Genomic DNA, 21612 nt, shown 5'->3' on the forward strand with positions numbered 1-21612 from the left:
AAAAGTTGATAGAATGGAGAGCTATGGAGTCTGAAAAAAAGAGTTAAAGGCTGAAGGAAAATTATAGAGAACAAACTTACGCCATGCAAGTGGTGAAAAATAGTCAATCAGGAGAAACTAATGAACTATGATTCAGGAGAAATGGAAAGGGGAAAAAAAGTTTAATATATTTTTATGCCATTATACTCTTTGGCCTCCACTTCAACCAGGCCATATGAAAAAATGTGCACCAGAAATAGATATTTGTTATGAAATCTTTAAATAAAAACATAAGCCCAAAGGCAGACAACAAATATAATTTAGATACATAAAAGTTGATTTGAGAAAATGTAAAAAGCTAATTCAGAGAGGAGAGATGAATAAGAAAAGCCGGTTTTATGCCAGCTCTCACTAAACATACTAAAGGGAAGTGGGTACTCTTCCCTACATGATAAATGTAATGGTAAAGCTAGTAAAACTACTTGCAAGATATTTAAAACAAGTGAAAGGTAATACTTTTCTTCTGCAAGTAGCCAGCAGAACTTAATGCCCTGAGGCATTATTAAAACTTAGTAGAGCAAGATTTGAAAACAAAAAGAGCAGACATTTTCAGACATAAAAGAACTCTCCAGATACTCTCCACAAAACCAGATGAAGTGCAGTCACCGATGAGAGTTAAAGAAGAAAATTCCCTTTGGGCAATTTACTCTTCTGATTAAGGCTATTTTGGTTTTTATTCTCCTTCAACTTTTTCTGGAGGGAATATTAGTGACTGATGGAAGCAGGTTATTTGGCTGTTAAGATTCAGTATGGAAATTCTTTGAAGTAATGTTTTTTTATTAAAAATCAAATGCTACTTAAAAAAATTAAAACCAGAGGTTAAATGCTTTGAGCTTTGCCACCTGACGTTGCTATCCTTCTGGTATAACACATTCATGACACAGTGAGTTTGTAGGTTCTCAGGCACTGATCCAAAGACATTTTAAACAGTATCAAAGTATTAACTTCAGTGGTGCTTAAATATATGATTTCAGTTGAGCATTCATTTAATTGCTTTGTTGAACAAAGAAATAGAGCCACAAGTTTGTGAAAATAATACGCTATTGACATTGAAAAAGTATCTCTAGTAGTATATGGCAGAAATAAACTTCACTTTGGAGGATAAACAGATAACTAAATAATCCTCCTTTATATTAACCGTGCTAAAAGTTGCCATGCCCAGAGCTCAGTGAATGTGTTTAATAGATACATTTAAACAGAGAAGAGTATTAGGAATGAAAGCTTCTAGACAGTAAAATAATAAAATTCTACTTTACAATTGCAGTTTGCTTTATTAACAACTGAATTTTCAGTTGAAAACTTCATTTACCCTCAGATGTTTAGTTCAAGACCTGTTGAGCGGTACCATTCATTACTTACTGCCATTTCAGAAATAGGTACAAGTTACTGGCAAAATTCTAAAATTATTTATACCATGAAAAAAACAGTGAAGTTGAACAGGGTAAAAGGGCAGGAGTTGTACTGATACTACTAGAGTTCAGGAGTGAGAGAGTGTAATCTGCAAAGGAATCTTCAAAGACCTGGTGGTTTTTGAGAAACATGATTTCTCAACAAGCTGCATAACTTCACTTTAGGTTGTTTTTGAAGTTTTCTTTCTGATCCCTGTAGCTGATAGACTGTGATGTGGAGGCAGAGGGTGGAGAAACACACAAAGATGAGGTCTGCTGAGTTAGGTGGCCATGAATTAGCCCAGTCCCTCTGCTAGATCAAACCAGTGCTAACCTTTGCTTGCTTTCAGGGGAGTGCTGAGATGGCTAATTGTCTAGAGTAGGCTAAGAAAAGACCCTGGAGAGAATTCTGTATTTGTTTTAGTTTTTCCTGCCGTATCAGCTTCTTTTTTTAGTTCAGTTCTACAGTGTTTTCAGAGGTGCTGGGATCAAATATCCATGAAAAGTCTGACCACATTTGTTTAGCCAGGCTTTACAGGATCGATGTTGTTTTTAGCATGTAACTATGAACTTCAATAAGAACTGTTGCAGCCTAAACTACTTAACATTCGTATTTGTTATGGTGCTTGAACCTATAAATCAGTAGATGTATGGCTATATGGTAATGTTTTTCCCATGGTAGCAGAAACGCTTTAACTGGTGGTTCTGTGCAATGCTATGCAGATATGCACACAAAAAATATTTTACTTTTATTGGACAATTTATTATTAGCAGAATATCTCACATTTTGAGTCAAGTCTCAGATAGATAGATAAAACCAAGAGCACATCAGCGTGGTGTTAGCCAGGCTAATATCTTGCATTTGTCATATACATACTACAGGGTGATAATAAAACTATGGGGCTGTTAACATATGTTTAACTGAGCAAGCCAGCCTTGCTTTCTATTCTGTCAGAATGGCGGCAGTGATGTTAAGGCTTATATGGACAAACCATTCCAAATTTTTTTTGCAGATTCCAAAATGTTCCCCAGTTTGCTACAGCTACACAGTCAGCACTACAGCTAGCTTGCACTGTAGCCACACAAGATGAAGAGATAGTAGGACAGACTTTAGGAAATACCCACTTGCCATTGTGCTGCCTCTTTTAATAAGGTGTCTTCTTTCTAAAATAAACATTCATTTATAAGGGAACAGGTCTAAAACTTCTAATATATTCATGGCAGCCCTGTGTGCATTTGGCATGGGGGGGGAGGGACCCTCATTTGATGTGAAGATTATAGAGACACTAAGTATTAAAGGATAGTGCTGTCTGTAATCAAAGTACATTTCATGCAGTGTGTCTGAGTTCCTGTAGGAAGTATTTAAATATTCAGCAGTAATGTGGTAGTTCATTAGCTAAAATGCATCAATGAATGTAGCACTAATGAATTTTCTCATTTCTGCATCAAAATATGAAAAATATATAGGACTGTGTTAATTCACTGACTTGAGTCCAACTTAACTCTGCTGTTTCTGTAATCACTCAAAGTCATCCAGGGTTCTTTTGCCTTCAAAGTGCAAGGCAAAATGAGTTAACCAGTATTTTGCAAATTTGTTCATGCTTCTATGTATATTGTGATATTTTGTAACATTTTAAGTGTAAGCGAATATCCTTGTTCACTTGTATTAACCAATACTTCAACCTAAATCTTTTTATTTATTCAACAGAAAATACATGTCTTCAAGAAGACATTGCAGGCTTTGATCTACCCAATATCATCAACTACACCTCATAACTTTGAAGTCTGGACAGCTACAACTCCCACATACTGTTATGAATGTGAAGGTCTACTTTGGGGCATAGCCAGACAAGGCATGAGATGTACTGAATGTGGTGTCAAATGCCATGAGAAGTGCCAAGACCTCCTAAATGCTGACTGTCTGCAGAGTGAGTATTTCTTGACAGCTAAAGCTTTGCAATATTTAACACCTTTTGATTTTGTGTGTACACTCAGACATTCCCCAAAATGAAGAGCCAGATAATCAGAAATCAGTGAAAGCATGTTGATATTCATTGGCTAAGGAGCTAGCCAGAAACTTTATGAAATAGTGGTTGTTAATTTTGGTTTTGTCCTTGGAACTTGACGAATGTTGCTGGTCAGTTACAAAATAAACTTTGGTAGCATCAATATATGATTTACTTTCCCTTGCCTATGGCAACATCCAGAATAATTTGTTACATGACATAAACCTTTGTTTTATTTAACTTAGAACACAAGAAATGGTAAAACAGAGATAAAAAAGTATTCCTAATACTTATGGTAGTCACGTTAATGTGCTATAAAATAGACAAAAGTACGGAACAGTAAATAGGATAGTTTCACAAGTGAGAAAAGAATGCTTCCTTTGAAAATCAAGTATTATAAAAGTATATTGTGCAGCATTAATATGATTGGTGGTGGTGAGTTTTCAGAAGTCTATAACGTAAAAAAGGTACTTGTGAGTAGCTTCTTCAATAAGTGCAAATAACTTCTGTTATGTACAGAACAGCTGAGCTGCTTTTCATGGAGCCACAACCATGGAAGTGACATGAGATATGTATCCATCCCTGTATTAGTTGAATCTTTAGGCTAAAACCTAAAACTGAAAAGCTACAAAAGATGTACAGTTTAAAAGTATCCTTTTTATCTTCCTTTTCAGTTACCTGAATTAAAACTCAGCCCAGGGATTCCCTGACCCGTATCACCAGCCCCAGAAAACATAACAAATGGCTCAAAGAACCATATTGTCTTTGAAGAATTTTTACAAATGTATAAATAAGGCTGAGAGAGAGCCTGCAAAAAATAAGTAGGATTGGCAGTCATCTATGGTGTCAAGTTTGAAAGCATTGAAAAACTGAGTCTTGAAAGAGTAAACCTCTAGGAGGCAAAATGCAGATGAAAAAATTATTTAACACACCTAAGGGATCCAAATCTGCCCATTACTGTACAAATGTTTTTGACATTTCTGTCGCATTTTTTGCAACAGATTAATTGTTCAGTGAGTTTGAGTGTTATATTGCTTTGAAAATTAGCTTCGTGTGCTTTGTTTCCTTTATGTTAAAATATTTAACATTTCACAAAGAATTAATTGAGCAGTGTAGTTGGTTCTATAGGAAAGCTTATGGTAACAGTATCATAAAGTGAAATGAATGTGGTTCATTGTGGTTATTTTTATTACAGTTATCCTTTTGGCCATCTCATAATCACTAGGACATATTGGCCTCCAAGCTTCTGTAATTTTCTTTACTTTTTTTATATACGTAATGATTGCTAATGTAGACTGTAGAAATGAATTAACATCTCAAGCTCTTTAACATCAATATCTAAGCTTGTCCTAAATTAGATTTAAGAAAAATCAGTAGTACTTTCATTAGACCTCTCATCTTCAACAAGATACCCTTTCTAATAGTAGGTGTAGTATTGAATCAAAATTGATTTTAATCATGTTGAGTTTGTATCACTCCCTAGGGTAAAAGGGACTTGTTCACTTCCTTTGCAATATAAGTTAGAATATTGTCTCAATTAGTCTGATCAATACTGCATGAAAAGAGCTGTTGATAGACTGTCAGCAATAGAGGATGTGAAAATAGCTGCAATAAATAATTTAGTATAAATAGAAGCCTATTCTGATTTTTCAGTAAAACTTAAAGCAAATTTCTTTTTATTGCATATTCCAATTTTATCTGTACTGTCTCAAAAAGCAGCAAGGTTTTCAATAGGAATACCTTATTGCCACTCAGATTGTGTCCATGGTTTATCATTTCATCATGATGTTGTATGTGTACTTTTACAGTAAGGGCAGAAAATAAAAGAAAATTAAAAATGTTATTTTCCTGCATCTTGCAAGAAGAACCTGTCAGTCTTTCCGGGCAGCTCAGCAATCATCTCTTTTGTGATAAGATCCCTAGAGAATTTTTTAACTGGTATTTGGTTTCATGGTAGGATTTGATTTATTTTCTACCAATTCATGGTTTTTCAATGTGTAAAACTCTTAATCACTACAACTTTAGTCTTCTGCATTCAAAAAAAAAAAAATTAGGTATTCAAAGAGATTTTCAGGATTTATCAAGATCTTCTTTAGCCATTGCAAGCTTAGAGTGCCTCAACAAAAAAAACGTGTCATCAAAAGAAGAGAAGGATGTTTGACAATAGTGTAAAGAAGAAATTGTGTTCCTCTTCAGTATTGAAAAATCTGAATTCTAATTGCGTGGCGAGTGGTTCAACATAATTTTGTCTTAATTTTACTATCCATTTAAAGGGAACAATAGTACTTTGATCCTCCCAGGCATTGAGGATGGCTAGCTGGATGATATTTTCACAACCTTTTGGAAGGGCCGAGTAGTTACTGCTGCTAGTGATAACGATGACACATTGTGTGATGATGAATGTCACACTAAGTACTATGAGCCCCTGAGCAGTGTTTAACAACATGAGCTGAAATTCAGCAATACCTGTAGCAAGTGGTAATGTGTCATTGATTACAAAATTTGTAGCCTTCTTGCATCTTGCTTAATATGTCAGTCTTGTCAAGAGTTGAAATAACCTCGTTAGCACTGCAGAAATCTTTTTGCTTCCAACATTTGTAATACCATTTTGACCATACTGATGTTTCTATTCTCATGCCCAACTGCAGGATGGACATTTTTTTTTTTTTTTCAAGAGTATGCTTGGGTTATTCCAATACAGTGTGTATAGCAGAGACATTGATCAGAAACACTTTCCTCATTTTATAAGGAGAACTTCACTTTGGCTTTTAAAGGGCCTCTGAGATCACTTATGACTTTTAGAGAGAGAAATCTCTCCAGAGTTCTCCTGGGAAGAACTGTGAATAAAATCTGTAACAGCATGGTCTCCTTATACTCTGTTGGGGGTTTTTGTTTAATAAGTAAAAAGCTGTAGTGGTTCTGATGTCCCAGACAAATCAGCAAATCATCTGAGTATTTTCTTTGTTTTCTGACTGATTTTATAGGACAGACCTGACATACTACCACAGGTCAATACAGTCTGGAAGTTGTTCTCATGTAGATAATATTGTTTGATCACTTCTACCATCCTCATATACTTACAGAAATTATCAGTAATTATAGTTTTACTGGAGAGAGGAACCTGTCCCTTACCTGTGACATTATTTTCTTGGGTGATCACTAAAGAGTTTTCCAAAAGACCCTAAAGTTTAATATCTCACAAGCATGGGTCTGCTGCAATATTGCTTGCAGAAATTCCCTGTGTGATTACAGTGTTAGAATTCTTGGAAGAGCACTCCCTTAAATCTGTACAGCTGCAACCAGAGTACAAAGCCACGTCTACACTTTGGGAAGCAGAGCACGGAACAGTGGCTTTAATAGCCATCAAAGATTCCACTCCTAACACAGCTTTGTGAAGCTCTCCTTTGTTGATACATGATCTTTAAAGAAGGGATGGAGTGCACTGGTGATTCAGAGTGAGGATGTCAAGTCAGCATTATAGTTAGGATAGTCCCAAACTAATATAAATGCTTAAATCCAGGGAATGCTTACATTCAGTAGATTCTGAATGCTTTGTTAAATGGATTTATGTGATCATTAACTTTTTATTAACACCATTCCCAGAAGGAATGAAAAACTTTCCATGAGTCAGGCAGCATCAGCAAATATTGAGATGTATCTGGAAACAGTCAAGAAAGTTGCTATGTCTATTTCTTTCTACTGTTCATTACATTTCTACTGTGGGAGAGCATAGCAGGTGTCTACATTAATGTCCTTACTGTCAAACTAAAAATTCTCCAAAAAATGTGGTGGAAACATTATCTTGTTTAAATACTGTTTCTGTTAATTTGGGGGAGTTTTTTGTCCTTGTGAGACAAATATGGTTTCGTGTACCATCCTATTCAAAAAGGAGAGAGAGAAAGGAGTGAAAATATTGTTACATCATGCTGACTTAGAAAATTAAGAAATTATTTGAAGAATTATTCGTATATGTTTTACTGAAGCTTAGCTGGTAACAGGTGAAGGACAGAGCAGACAGACTTAGATACTGCACACTTTTACACACCTTTCTAGAGGAGTCAGTATGCATAATTCTCAAGGAAAAGTTACATGTTTGCATATTTTCACAGTACTGGTCAGCACTGAATAGTACTGATTCAATAAATATTTCCAGGTATAACACATACCTTATTGAAGTTGAATATTAACCTGTTATGTTAAGCTGATTATTTTAGGTATTACAAAGAATAAATATAAGAGTATTGATATCATCCAGATGAAACAAACATCTTTGAGTACTGCAGTGCTAGCAATTGGCTGGAGACTTTAGAGGAGGAGAAGAACTAAGATAGCAATTTTTCTTAAAAAGTATTGACCTTTTCTCTCATTTCAGGAGCTGCTGAGAAGAGTTCCAAACATGGTGCAGAAGATAAAACGCAGAGCATTATTAGTGCTATGAAGGAAAGAATGAAGATCAGAGAGAAAAATAGACCAGAGGTGTTTGAAGTGATCCAGGAAATGTTTAATGTTTCCAAAGAAGACTTCGTACAATATACAAAAGCAGCAAAACAAAGTGTTTTGGATGGCACATCCAAGTGGTCAGCAAAGATAACCATCACAGGTAAATTTTCTTCTGAACTGTTTGCTCTAAGAGCCCTTTCTTTCCTAGTCTCCTGGTTTGGGAATAAGATTTATTATAATTAGTCCTGGAACTGTGTGTTCAGTTATGTACTTAGTGCATCCATAAATGGTTGAATTTATAGCATGCTAACTGGAAGAGTTTTAAGTTACAGCTGTTGGCAAAACTACATTATATTCTACTGCTCTAGGAAGGAAGATAAATAGTCTTCTTGTCTCCTCTTCGTCCTAACAATATCTCCTGTGCTATTGTTGAGCTTTTTGCCACAAACTGCAAGAGTTAAGGTTCACAATTGTATTTATGGGTTTTTAATCACTCTAATGCTAAGAACACTGCATCTTGCAATTCCAGACTGTATTTATTTGAAACTCATCATTCATTCTTTGTTTGTTGAAAATTAATGTTTGGATATGTTTCCATTGTTATGTGATTTTGCTGCTAAAAACAATGCGTGTCACCTACAAAAACTCTAATCTGTACACTTAAAGAACTTGGAAATGGAATTTTCTACCTTTTAAAAAAACTTCCAAATGAGGAGTTCCAGTGGGTTTTGAATCCATTTGTTAAAACACTTTCCAACTAGTTTGCAAAAACAACTAGCTGACATCAAGCAAGATGGAAATTTCCAAGCTGAATTTCAACAAAAATCTTTGCGTAATTGGTGGATGGGGTTGAAAAATGAGTGTTGTGGTTTAGTAAGTGCAGCCAATGATACACTTCCTCCATTAGGATCTATATATCTTTGTTGAGGTATCTTTTTCAGCTATGGCAGCTGTTAAAACGAAAGTTTAATGTTAGAAAGTTAAGTACAAAAAGCTAAGAACAAAAAGTTAAGTACAAAAATAAACTGGACTTAGACCCACATCTTCAAATCACTGTGTCACAAAGTGTTAAAAAAATATTTTCAAAAATATGCATATTCAATCACATTTCTCTCACTAAAAATATTAGTAATAGTAATATTCTTTTGTGTGAGAGCCAAAAGGGGAGTTCTTTACATAAAAGAAAATCTAATTTTTTTTTTTTTTTTTTTTCCTTTCATTTCTGGTATTGTGTATGTTTAATAATGTACATAATTTAGCAGTACAGTGATACATGTATAATGTATATAATTTATAAATGTATTTGGGTTGTGTGCTCAAGAACTTTTACTATAGTACTTTTCGATTCTGTGGTAATAATATATCAAGGAAGGGTCATTGAGAGGTGAAATGGCCATTTGCAGTGCTGAAATTTAAAGCTGGCGTTCAGGAGGGAAAGGAGAAAAGCATTTGTCAAGTGAACCATAAATGAATTGTTCTATGAGAGTTGGTAGGTGTGTTGTTAGCTACACATGGCTCTGTAGTCCAAACTAAAGCCCAATCAGACTTGGGCCAGTGTGTAAACCATACACAGAGCTGAGAATAGCCGATACATGTCAGAAGAAATCAGGAGAAAATCCGAGATTGTGAGTCAGATGGATTAGGAAAAAGGGAGGCCATTCTGAAGGTTGTGGGACAGTGTGTGAAGTACAAAAGAATAGTTCCTGAAGTTTGAGACTGTCACCAAGCACTGGGGACATGGAGAGATACGTCAGGGAAAATACTTAATTCATTCTTACTTTTAGTTCTTCCTCTAAAGGATACGCAAGGCTGCCTTGTATTCAGGCCAGTACAATAGTTAACAATTCTGGAAGGCACTGGCACTTATTCTCCTGTAAATAGGAGAGAGATACTTCTTTGCCTTCTAAAAATTTCCCTTTGGATTTGCAGTGAATGGGGAAGACAAAATAAGTTGTAGCTCATTCCTGAAAGTTAGTCTTTTCAAGAATGGCAGCTGATCTGCTAAGTAAGAAGGTGCCGTTGTTATGTAATCATTTTTCTGAGCACACTGGGGGAGCTTCATTATCCAAAATGATTGGCATTACAGAATGTTAACTAAATGTTACCACTAAGACAGTTGAAATATGTGCAAAATAATAAAACCAAGCCCTGCTGATGCTAGAAGCCATGGCATGTGTTTTAGCTGCAGCTCTGTGGGTTCGGTAGACTGCTACTTGATAGTTCTGGTTTCTGCTGAGATTTCTAGTTTTATGAATTATGATGGAAAATCAAGTTGTGTGTATTTTGATTTGCCACAAAATGCACATACATTAACTATACACCCACATTAACTGTCAGAAAGGCTGACAAATACATGAACAGCTAATGATAATTGATCTGAACTGTCACCCTGTCTGTGATAGAGTAGGAAGCAATCTGAAAATCCTCATGGTACATCTCTCACATGAGGAAAACAAATGACAAAGTCATAACCATGCTTCTCATGTTTAGTTTCATAATCCAGAGTGCAGATTTTTGAAAATGGGAGGTTTTCTTTCAGAAATTTTAGTTTGGATCTTTAGAGAAATTTTGGAGATCATAATTCATTTATTGGGGGGGTGGATATTTTAGGGAATTATTAGACTCAAAGTTATGCAACAATATTATATTACTTGCAAAGCTGATTGAACAAAAGTTTGAGAAGCATATCTGAATTATGCATGGCAAAAAAAAAAGTATTTGTTTTGTGCTCTGTAGTGAATCTTCAAATTTATTACCATATTAAACCATATTTGTAAATTTTATACACTCCAGAGGGTAGCTAGATGAGGCTTGTCAATCTCCAGACTAGCAGATGCTGGGAAAATTCATCCAGAAAACTTTGTTTAAGGAGACCTCAGTTTGAGGGCTTTGTTTCCTCTTGGTGTTGTCAGTGTCTCCTTTATTTCTTGGCAATGAAGGCTATGAGGGCTAAAGCATATTTCTTTCCTTTTGTTGCAGTTCTTTGTGCTCAGGGATTACAGGCTAAGGACAAAACTGGTTCAAGTGACCCATATGTTACTGTGCAAGTTGGCAAAACCAAGCGGAGAACAAAGACTATTTTTGGAAACTTGAATCCAGTATGGGATGAAAAATTTTACTTGTAAGTATAGAAGATACTCTTGTTCCTTGTTTTGTGAATTTACATTTAGGTACCATAATGCTACCAAGTAAAATAATTACTCAATTGGAAAATATTTGTTGTCTATATTATGCATGTTCATAGTGTTAAATTACCAAGTTCTGGATGGAAAGAGCATGGAAGTGACTTTATGATATAGTAATCATATGGCTCATATCTTTTGGGGCATCTGTTGGCGGTATTTATTTTCATTTTTTAAGGAACTTCAGTAATAGTTTTCAGACTCAAACCTTACATACCAAATGTTTGCACTATAAATGCCTTCCTATGTCTCTGATAGTCACCATGCAAGTTAAATGCATTTTTATTCAATATGACTCTCCTAGGTGGAACTGGGGAATGTGATAGTAACTGGTATGCTTTAGGCTCTGGCCTGGGCTATTTATAATGTCTAATCTTTCCAAGACTGAGAGCTGTCCAGAAGTCTGATGCAGAAAGTATGGTATGATCCTCTTGTCTCCTTTCTTTGGCAACAGCCTCTGAACTGAATATGGTACAGTTTGTTATTGGCATATCACAGAAGTTCAATCCTGACTGCAAAGCAGATGTTTCAGTCTTTAATACACTGACTAAAGTTTGAGTATAATTTCATGCCAGTTGAAGTTCTGGCAATGTTCCTGGAACTTCTTTCAGAAAGACATGTTACAGTACAAGAAATTCCAATTCACAGGAACTATACTGTTACTTTCCTGAAATATATTGCCTTGGGATACAACACGTTCCTGACTAAGAAAGTGTTTAGTCTGATAATGGTATTGATTTGCTCAGTGTTATTCCTCTCTGGGTAGCAGAAGTATTTCAGCATTTATTCTTTTTTCAGCTTGATTACCATGTGCTCCAGTATATGATGTGAACTTAACTACTATTATTAAGGTCAGTTAAGGATTCTGAAAAGCTAATATAAACTCTAGATTTCCTTTGGAAACTTTTAAGTGAAAGAGAACTGTTTATTTAGCAAGATCTTTAAAATTGTTCAGAAAAGTTCCAATCTACCCTGAGAGCACCTACCACAGTATTATCACATGAAGTTAGTAGATATTTTATGGAAGCTGTGTGAAAACATTAGTATAGTAAATTATGAAAAGAAGAAATTATAATAATAAAAAAGGATATTCAATTTCAGTGTTTGTTAAATACAACAGATTTATTTGCATTTTTACTGAGAATATATGCAGACTGTTGACACATAATAATCTAATCTTGTTACTACATTATAAAAATCTCATATGTTTGTGCCTAATAGTGCTATTCAAAACTGTATGTTAATTTGATACAACGTGATGAAACCCTGTATCAATGATGATAAAAGCGATGTGTCATTTTTTTTAAGCAACTCTGAATTTACGAAGCAATAGCAGAACAGCTCAGGATCCTGCAGACTGCCCAGTCAAGATTCAGAATCTCTAGTTAGTCTCCTTGTGCAACATGCAATTCAAAATAACCACTCACCACAATGTAAAATAATTGTCTTCAAGCTATAATATTGTTTAGTTTCTCTTATCTTCCTTTTCTCCTATAAGGAACATGTTAATTGTCATTATTCCTATTTACATAAACAATGGAAACAATTTTTTTCAGCCATTTGAAATAGACCTCTGTTTTCTTCAAGAAGGTGCAGTGTCATAACATGAGAGGTTACCTTCTTATCATGTAGCAAAACATCTACTTACCTGGTTTTGGAGGGGTTTTGTTCAGTTGGTTGGTTTGTTTTGTTTGTTTTTACTAAAATCTTCCATCTTATTGTTGAGGAGGTTATGATTCACTAGTGAGTTTGAAAGATATATGACCCAGATGCCACTTCCATTTGCCTGGAAAAGTACTGGGTATTCCAAGTATATTAAACAATGCATGCCCATTCCTTTCACAGATTCAAATGCCAGTACTAGAATTGTTAATTCAGAGAAAACACACACTCAGAATCTTTACATGCTTCCTCAATACAGATCATGTTTTCTTTTTGAGTTATTTGTATTACTCCAGTAACAGTTGAAGTGTCATACTTCATTGTATCACTGTGAGTAACCAAAGGTAAGAGGTTAGTTACTTTCTTGCATTTAAATGTATGAGTTAGTGTTAAAAGTTGGATGAGCAATTCAGTAAATTTGATATGGAGTTTTAAATGTATTTACTCAAAAATATGAGCACGGCTACCATTAAATTCCTGGAAACATGAAAATATGATACCTTTTTTTCACCCAGCACTAAGTATTACTATAATCTGCTGATCTAGCAATAACATTAATAAATAAAAAAAAAAAAAACAAAACCTTTCTATAGCATAAATCTCCTGAGTAACTGCTTTGCACTGAATACATTTTAATCGCTTCTATAGCACTTGTGCTTTCTAAAATAATCTCCCTGGCTTATTTAATGCATTGGATTTCAATTGAAAGTATATGAGAATTTCTAAAGTATATTAAATAAATTATAAATGTTTAACCACAAGATTAAATCTGAAATAGATCAATATAACTATTTCATAGACTCAGGAAGTTTCATTTAAATTAGGCTCTACTAGTGATATTTGATATTCCTATTTAAAATAAAATACTAATCATCATTATAACTCCTAAATGATAAATTGCAGAAATAAAATATATCTCAAAATCCTACAATCATATATTGACTCATAATACCAAAACATGCATTTAAATCTCCCCATCTGTTCCAAAACAAGGACTTGGAAAAAACATTGGCTCCCCACTGTGCATTTGCTCTGTCATAGCAGATAGAGTGAGGGCAGTGTTCTTGTTTGCAGAATCACACATAACCCTAATATGATTGGATGGTAAGCAGAGAGTGAATGTTTCTAACAGAAAATAGTGTAACCCTCTACTAAATGACCATGGGATACTGGCATAGATTTTAACATGGAAACTCATAAACCGTTACCAGATTAGAGCTTACCTACAGCTGCATGCATTTCAGCAAGAAAACCCAAGACTGTCAGAGGAAGAATACATCTTTCCTTGAAATGTGTATTTTTTATACACAAGATAGAGAAGTAAATAGGACAGAAGATGCTCCTTTAATTAATGTAATACAGGTGGTAAGGGCTTTGATCTTGTCTATTGGTATTATTAAGTCAGCAACAACAGAGCAGTTCTTATTTTTTCAATAAAACATCAGTGATAAGAGAGTTTTTTCAATGACAGAGCAAAGGAAGAGTCTTGCAGCTGTCACCTTCCTTTTTCTGGTTGAGTGTGGCACCTGATGTAAAAAAGAAGCCTGCTTTTTTCGATTTTCAGTTACAAGGAAGATATATTTCGGCTGTATAGTTTTCAGCTTTGTACAAACTTTTAAGTGTATAATATACTTCCACTCTCATTCATTTCTTGGGTATTTTCAACAGTTGATTGCAGAAATATGGAAATCTGCTTTTTCTGGCAGTGTTGTCTAGGAAGCGTACGCCTCCAAATTGCCTTGCAGACTTTGCAGGCATCATGTTCTCTCTGACCACTCATTAACGCCTCAGATATGGTTGTATAATACAGAAGTCTTGCATATAAATGGATGATTATTTTACATATTCTTGCTATTTCATCTGTCACTAGGCCACCATATGGCTTTGATCAATAGTTTTGTTGGGTATCTATTACTCCTTTCAGTGCACGAAAACATTTGATCTAATTGTTTTAAATTAGACCAATGAGAAGGGGTTTCTGACTTTCATGCCACCGGCATTGCTCTCGCTCCTCGCTTTCCCACCTAAAAGTACAATTGCGTGTATCCTCTATGGTGCCCACTCGAGGCTGTGGTCACTACGGTCATCACTAAATTGTTAGAATTTGTCTGATTTATGACATTCTTGATGATATTCTGACTGCAAATATCAGTGCAGACATAAAATGTTATAGAGAGGTTTTCAATTGCTTGCAGGAAACCCAACAACCAAACAAATCCCGTTTGTTAAAACAAATGTAGAATGATGCTGAGAATTTGTACTGCTGTATATTTTAGCAGATAATACTGGGGAGAAGTATCCTCTGGCACCAAACATCATTGATGTAGATTAGAGACAGTGACAGTTCAATTCTCTCTGTTGGTCAGAGAAACTGTTCAACTGCTTCATATTTTGAATATTTAAGTCTAGAGTTTCAGATTGAGAATTTCTGGCAGCTATTTCAGGCATCCAGCTGTGGATGTTCTTAGAATTATCTTAAAGAGCACCGCTCACACAACTTGTACTGCAAAGAACTGATTTTTTGATTCATTTAAAGCAATATTTACTATAAGCAGCCATGTATAGGAAATAAATACAACAAGAGGACCTTAACAAAGTTTGTTCATACTGTCATTTTATACAGATCAACTGAGCTGACTTGTAAAAAGTATAATCTTCATTGTACCTGAAGACAATGGGATTGGTTAATGGTCCACGTGGTGTTTCAGTTTCCAGTGATAACTAAACAGACTTGTGAGAATTTTTGAAACAGCTTAAGGATTGTTTCATAAGCAAGAGTATATAACAGAGAATTATATTACACAAAACCAATTGGGTAACAGAAACCCACAAATTAGTTTACTAGATTTATCCATTCCAAAAATTCTTCAATAAGCAGCCAAGTCCCTGAGAGACATCCTACTAATTAAAATAACTGTATCTCACAGCCTCAGCCCAAAACAAGAAACTCTAAGCGCAAATTCAAATGATAAATTGTTTGTTCAGCAATAGTGTTTTTCAGTTTCACAGTACAGCATGTTCAGTCTGAGTCTTTTTTTCAAACTGTGTCAATCCAGCTTAATTTTATATAGCTTGCTTTTTGTTATGACAGGTAAACTAATACAAGAAAAGGCATAATTAGTCTCATTCTGCTTTATCGGAAGGCATGCCTCGTGATCATACTGTTAAAGAATTGGGACTGTCCAGACTAGAAAGGAGTCAAGTAGGGGAGGTAAGGATGTCTTTAAACACATCCTTTCTCCGCAAAGAGGAAAGGAATAATCTATTTTTCATGCTTACTGTTATAGTAGAACAAGAATAGGCACAAATTCCATTTAGAGGCTTAAATGAGACTTCAGAAAAGGTTTGCCAATAGTTGGGCTAGTGAAATACTGGAATAGATAGATTTTCTGAGAGATTATGGTACTATCTCTGAACAGTTAAGAACAGAGTGGACAATTCTCATAGCAATGCCATGGGTGTATCTAGTTCTGACTTGCATTAATGGCAATAATCATAAACTTGAGGGTAACATTAGCAATAAATGGCTTCCTGAACTTCATTCTACTACTATCTTCCATGACCATATGGTTTCTTTATACTTTTAGGACAAAATCTGTGTTATCACCTTCCATTCCTTACAATAGACTATATGGCAGCCAAGATATTTTAGTATAAAGGAATAAAATTGGGTAGGAATTTGGCAAGGTTTGACTCTCTGATTGTTTTATGTGCATTACCTGCTATGCAAAATGTATTCCTTGTAAGGCTTGTTGGGAAGGGGGTTTCACAAGAACAATGATCTGTCATTTAGTATGTGGGTTTTTTGTTTGTTTTGTTGGGGTTTTTTTGGGGGTGAGGGGATGTTTTCTGAGCGGCACCTTGTTTTCATCTGTTTTCCAATTAAGTCAGTGTTGAGTCACTGAATGAATATCGCACTAAAAAGAATAAAATATCATCTTCCAAAATCTTTTCCTTTAGTTTGTAGAAGATACCTAAGGTATATATAATGGTCTACAACTAAAGCAATATCCATCTGAAATAACAATATGAATACTCACTGTATCTATGGTTAGTATCACAAAGTGGTATGTATCATGTTTTCTTTACATGTCTTACTGAATGTATCTCCAAAAAGGATACAGGTATTTTTGAAACAGGATAAACAGAAATAGAAGCTACCAGAGAAAGAAACTGAAAACAAGATACAGCAAAAATCAAAGATTGTGTACTTCAGTTACAGGAGACCACAGTGATTCTTCAGCAAGTGCTCTTACATAGGCAGGCTAGCAGTCTTCAGCTGAAGTAGACTGTTAAAAACAAATTAGAAGATCTTCAGGTTTATCTATCAACAACCAGAGTGACTGGCTACAAAATGTGCAAAACTGCAGGCAAACCTGTTGCAAAGGCTTGTCAGTAATTTTCTACATAGAATCATAAAATGGTTTGGGTTGGAAAGGACCTTAAGATACCTAGTTCCAACCCCCCTGCATCTCTGACATAGCCTAATTTGTCTGCTGATTCTTACAGAATTTCACCAAAATAGTTTATTGGAAAAGTTACTTTCTTTAAGTTCTAGCAATAACACTTTTTTAAAGTAGTAGGAAAAAAAAAAATCCTCTCCACTTACACTAACTAGTCAGAGAATGCAAGTTTGTTAGTGGATGTAAGAGTTTTTGCTGAAGACTACAAGGAAAGAATGCTGTTATGATGAATGTTTTTAATTTTGGCTGAGTGGGAAATTAGTCTCCATACATTCTTTACCAGCTTCTCCATTCATTTGAATTTATTTCTTTAGTGAAAGTAGCATAATATCAATCATATGTTGTTTCAACACTGGGTGCAGATCTCTTAGATGAGGCGTACAATCAGGTTGTGCCAGTGTACCTAATATTGACTTTACATTGGGCTACTGTAGTAAAGATAATTTATTATTACTTTTTTTATTACTCTAGCCATTAGAATATGCAGAAATGCTGTGAGGCATTCTTTCATGTCTGTGTGGCATTCTGTAAATGTAGAAGTGATGCGGCACCACCAGATTTTTGTTTAATTGTTAAAACTGTGTTTTCTGTTTAACATCTCCTAATATACTGCAGTTTTTCTAGCTTTCAAAAGCATCACTATATTCATTCTCTGTGTGCTAAAGAGCAATTCACTTCTCACCTTTCTGTATCACACCTTAGTGAACACTTTTACTGAGCATATGAAGCGGAGTGTCTAGAAGAGGAACACTGAAAAGAGCATATGTTGTCTTTGCCTTGAACTTGGTGGGCTGGTTTTCTTCCACAGTAGGAAGTAGGAATCCCACCCAATGCTTTTTGCAAAGCCACAGAGCTTCTGCAGCTTCTGCAGCAATGTTACCAGTGACTAAAGCAGAATGTGCATCTCATTATATAGTGCTGTTACTGAGAGGCTGGCAGGTAAGTAGAATCATGCAGAGACAGCTCTGTAACTTTAATAGTAATTCTCCCTGCCACAGCGCAGGCCAGTAGAAATATGTGTTCATCCAGCCTTCCGTTTTTGCATCACAGATTTATGATAGTTGTGGAGTCTTGCATGTGAACATTGCAAATATGTAGCAGAGCTGACTGCTAAAGGTTTAGACATAAAAATGAACATGGGAGTAGACCCATCGGTTGTGATAAGTCTCACCATGTTTCGTTAACCTAAGGTTAAAGGAGAAAAAGATGTGGAAGAGACAAAAGGAGGGTATCAGGGAAAAGTGCAGTGGTCTTGACCATCTGAATAAATATTCCTTAATCAGCTAAGTGTATATCACAGGAAAACTGGTGTTATCTCAGGAAAATAAAAATATGGTATTTGTACTGAATTGCCATTTAATGACTTTTTATATGCAGCATCTCCCTGAGAAGCAAAAAAGTAACAAGTTTTCTACTAATGGCACAAATATGGTGATCTGCCTATGCCACTGTAGAAATCCCTTGTTCAATATTTCTATTAGGTGCACAGTTAAATCCAATTCAGGACTCTAGCAATGCTAAGTAATAATTCAGGGCTATGTATTAGGAAAATCAAATGGTTTCTGGGTTTAGCCTATTTTTTTTAAGGCAAAGGCGTTTATTTGATCCATCTTGTATCTTCCTGTATTTTATATATCCTGGCCAATGGCTTTTTAATTTTGTGATCAGTCAGAGAAAATTCATAGATTGCCTAATACTACGTCGAGCATTTTCTATGAAAATAGGTGGTCAGACAGAGATGAGATCCTAACAGTGTTCTCAATTTGAGTTCACCCCGTAAGAGAGACCAGGGAGTCTGTATGAAGGGGTAATTTATGAAAATCCCAATTATGGGAAAAGATTAAATAGGTGATTGCAGTTTGTTAGATGTCAGGGAAGCCAGTCATAAGACAAAAGGAAAGTAGGCTGCATTAGTTTTGCTAATCACAGAACAATGTGGTTTTTAATTACCAGAGATATCTGCAATGTTAAAATTTGGAATACAGGCAGACACAAGCATCTCTGTGATACTGAATGATGTCACAGTGAGGCAGAGTGAAAGCTGTGTATGCCATTTTTAGTGACTGGTTTGCCTTGACAGTAATAATACCATTTAAAGCACTTTATACTTCCAAAACTCATTATCACCGCTAATTAATTCCTAGAACACCCCGAGGGGTGCTAACTGGGAGATAAGTTACAGTATTACTGTTTTAATGCTGGAAACGCTGAGACAGATCACTGAGCAGTGATAGTGCTTGGAATAGAATTCAAGTAAAAACTCAGAATCTAGTGTCAAACTAGGACCTTGCTGAAGATGAAAATTTGCTGATACACTTAAAAGGTATATTTAAAAATAACCGAAGATTTTTACTAATTAAAATATTTTGTATTCATTAAAAAATAGATTAAAAAAACATATTAGTATGGATGTATGAGCATCACATGGCTTATAAGTGATGCCAGTTATATATGTACTAGCCATTAAATGTCGTCAGAAAGTTTTTCACTACCACAGACTTCTAGAGTCAATGTAAAAATGAAGTCACCAAAAGCCAACCTGACCAGCAGTAAACAGTCTTCATTGTGGCTTATAGGAATAAACAGCAGCAGAGTTTGTTTCCATTTCTGTGCAGATATATGCAGGATGGAGCTGGAAGTAAAAAGTTTTATCTACTGGGAACTCTGCAGATTGCAAGTGAAGCCACCTCACTCTCTGGTACATCCAGTAGTTTCTCAAATCCACTCAACTCATGAGGGATTAGTAAGCCACTTAAATTTGCAAAGAATTTTTTAATATATGGTAGTCTGTTCCTACTCCTTCTCCTTAACAGGGAACGGAAATCTTCAAGAAAAGTAATATATCTTTAAAAAAAAAAAGCAGGTACTTGTTTCCGTACAGTTTTCTGAGTGCCTGGCTTGTCTTGCTTGTTTATAGTTCTTGGGGGGTTTTTTTATGATTTGGTTTTGGTTTGGTTTGGGTTTGGTTTTTGGTTTTGTTTTCCAAACTTCCTGCCACATACTGGAAATATTACTTAAGATTTTCTCACTTTTTGTATTATAACATTCTAGGCTGTTACTTTTGTGGTCTTCTGCATGCACTACATAGCATTTCTAAATGAAAAAACCTGATCTAACTGTACCTTCCCAAGATACTTGTTAAATAATAACACTGAGAAGTACACATTGTAAATTAATAATTTTAATGAAAAGTTCATTACATTCCAAAATGCAATACATATGTATGTATAATTCAGTCATATAATTTCTCTTAGATATATAGTAATTGCAGTTTTGTTCCTGGCCTTTCATTCCACTGAATGTTGCAGGTTGGTTGTATTCTGTCACTTCATGCAATTAAGCAAGTGTATGGAAATCGAGGAATTGGCCAGAAGTACAAATGTATGTAGCTTATGTATCATTCACATTTTGTATTTATTATTTTTACAGCGAATGCCATAACTCTACAGATAGAATAAAAGTGAGAGTGTGGGATGAAGATGATGACATAAAATCTAGAGTAAAACAACATTTCAAAAAGGAATCTGATGACTTCCTTGGGCAAACAATCATTGAAGTAAGAACACTGAGTGGAGAAATGGATGTATGGTATAATTTAGGTATGATTCTTACGGATTTTTTTAATATATCCAGGAAGGGTCAATCCACCACACTCAGATGTAGTTCAGGTTGTGGCTAAAGTCTTCATAACTAAAGAAAAATATCAATAATGAAAATAATAATTAGGACAGGTACTGGCTAGAAAATTGAAATAATTCCTATTGAAAAGGGAAAATTGCTAAATAAACTACTGTGCAGACTGGTTTGAATTTGGCAGATAAAATTAAATCCTTTACTTCAGAGTCTGATATTCTTCAGTCTGATGCTTCATGGCCTGGTCCATGTGTGACATAGTAAAAAAATGCTTTTATTTTCAACAACAGGAATTTCTGACTTTAAAAAACATTCTTATTAAGCTAGAATAATTCATTGAAAGTTTTTCACATGACATATATGTATTCTTGGTAGTTACTAATACATTATTTTTCTGCTCTTCAGAAAAGCGAACAGATAAATCAGCTGTCTCTGGTGCCATTAGATTGAAAATCAATGTTGAAATAAAAGGAGAGGAGAAAGTTGCTCCCTACCATGTGCAGTACACCTGTCTACATGAGGTATGTTACTTCTACATGAGGAGAAGTTACAGAAAACATACTGTACAGAAATTACTATCCAGTTGTTGCATAGATGAGCAAAAAAGGCTACAGAACACTAGAATGCTGAAACAAATAACTGCTGCTACACCCCAGGATAAGTTTATTTTAGATTTCACACTTTTCATTGCTGATGGCATATCAGGTTCAGAGACAAAGGCAAAACAAACACCAACAGATCATTTCTGCTCCTGCCAGTAGGAGTTAGAAAAAGAGGTGAAGTCAGCTAAGTTCTCCCT

At 35.1% G+C, this 21612-nt stretch overlaps 1 protein-coding gene across 4 annotated transcripts in view; it reads left to right on the forward strand.

The window, feature by feature from the left end:
• UNC13C (unc-13 homolog C) overlaps window positions 1–21612 on the forward strand; it is a 196599-nt gene that overhangs the window by 91994 nt on the left and 82993 nt on the right. For all 4 annotated transcript variants that reach the window (XM_030497645.1, XM_030497643.1, XM_030497644.1 and 1 more), the window contains 5 exons: window positions 3136–3355; window positions 7806–8033; window positions 10853–10994; window positions 20610–20779; window positions 21219–21334. In XM_030497645.1, coding sequence (XP_030353505.1) covers window positions 3136–3355; window positions 7806–8033; window positions 10853–10994; window positions 20610–20779; window positions 21219–21334 — 876 coding nt within the window. The remainder of the gene's footprint in view (window positions 1–3135; window positions 3356–7805; window positions 8034–10852; window positions 10995–20609; window positions 20780–21218; window positions 21335–21612) is intronic.

This window comes from Strigops habroptila, chromosome 9, assembly GCF_004027225.2.
Source record: "Strigops habroptila isolate Jane chromosome 9, bStrHab1.2.pri, whole genome shotgun sequence".
NCBI lineage: Eukaryota > Metazoa > Chordata > Aves > Psittaciformes > Psittacidae > Strigops > Strigops habroptila.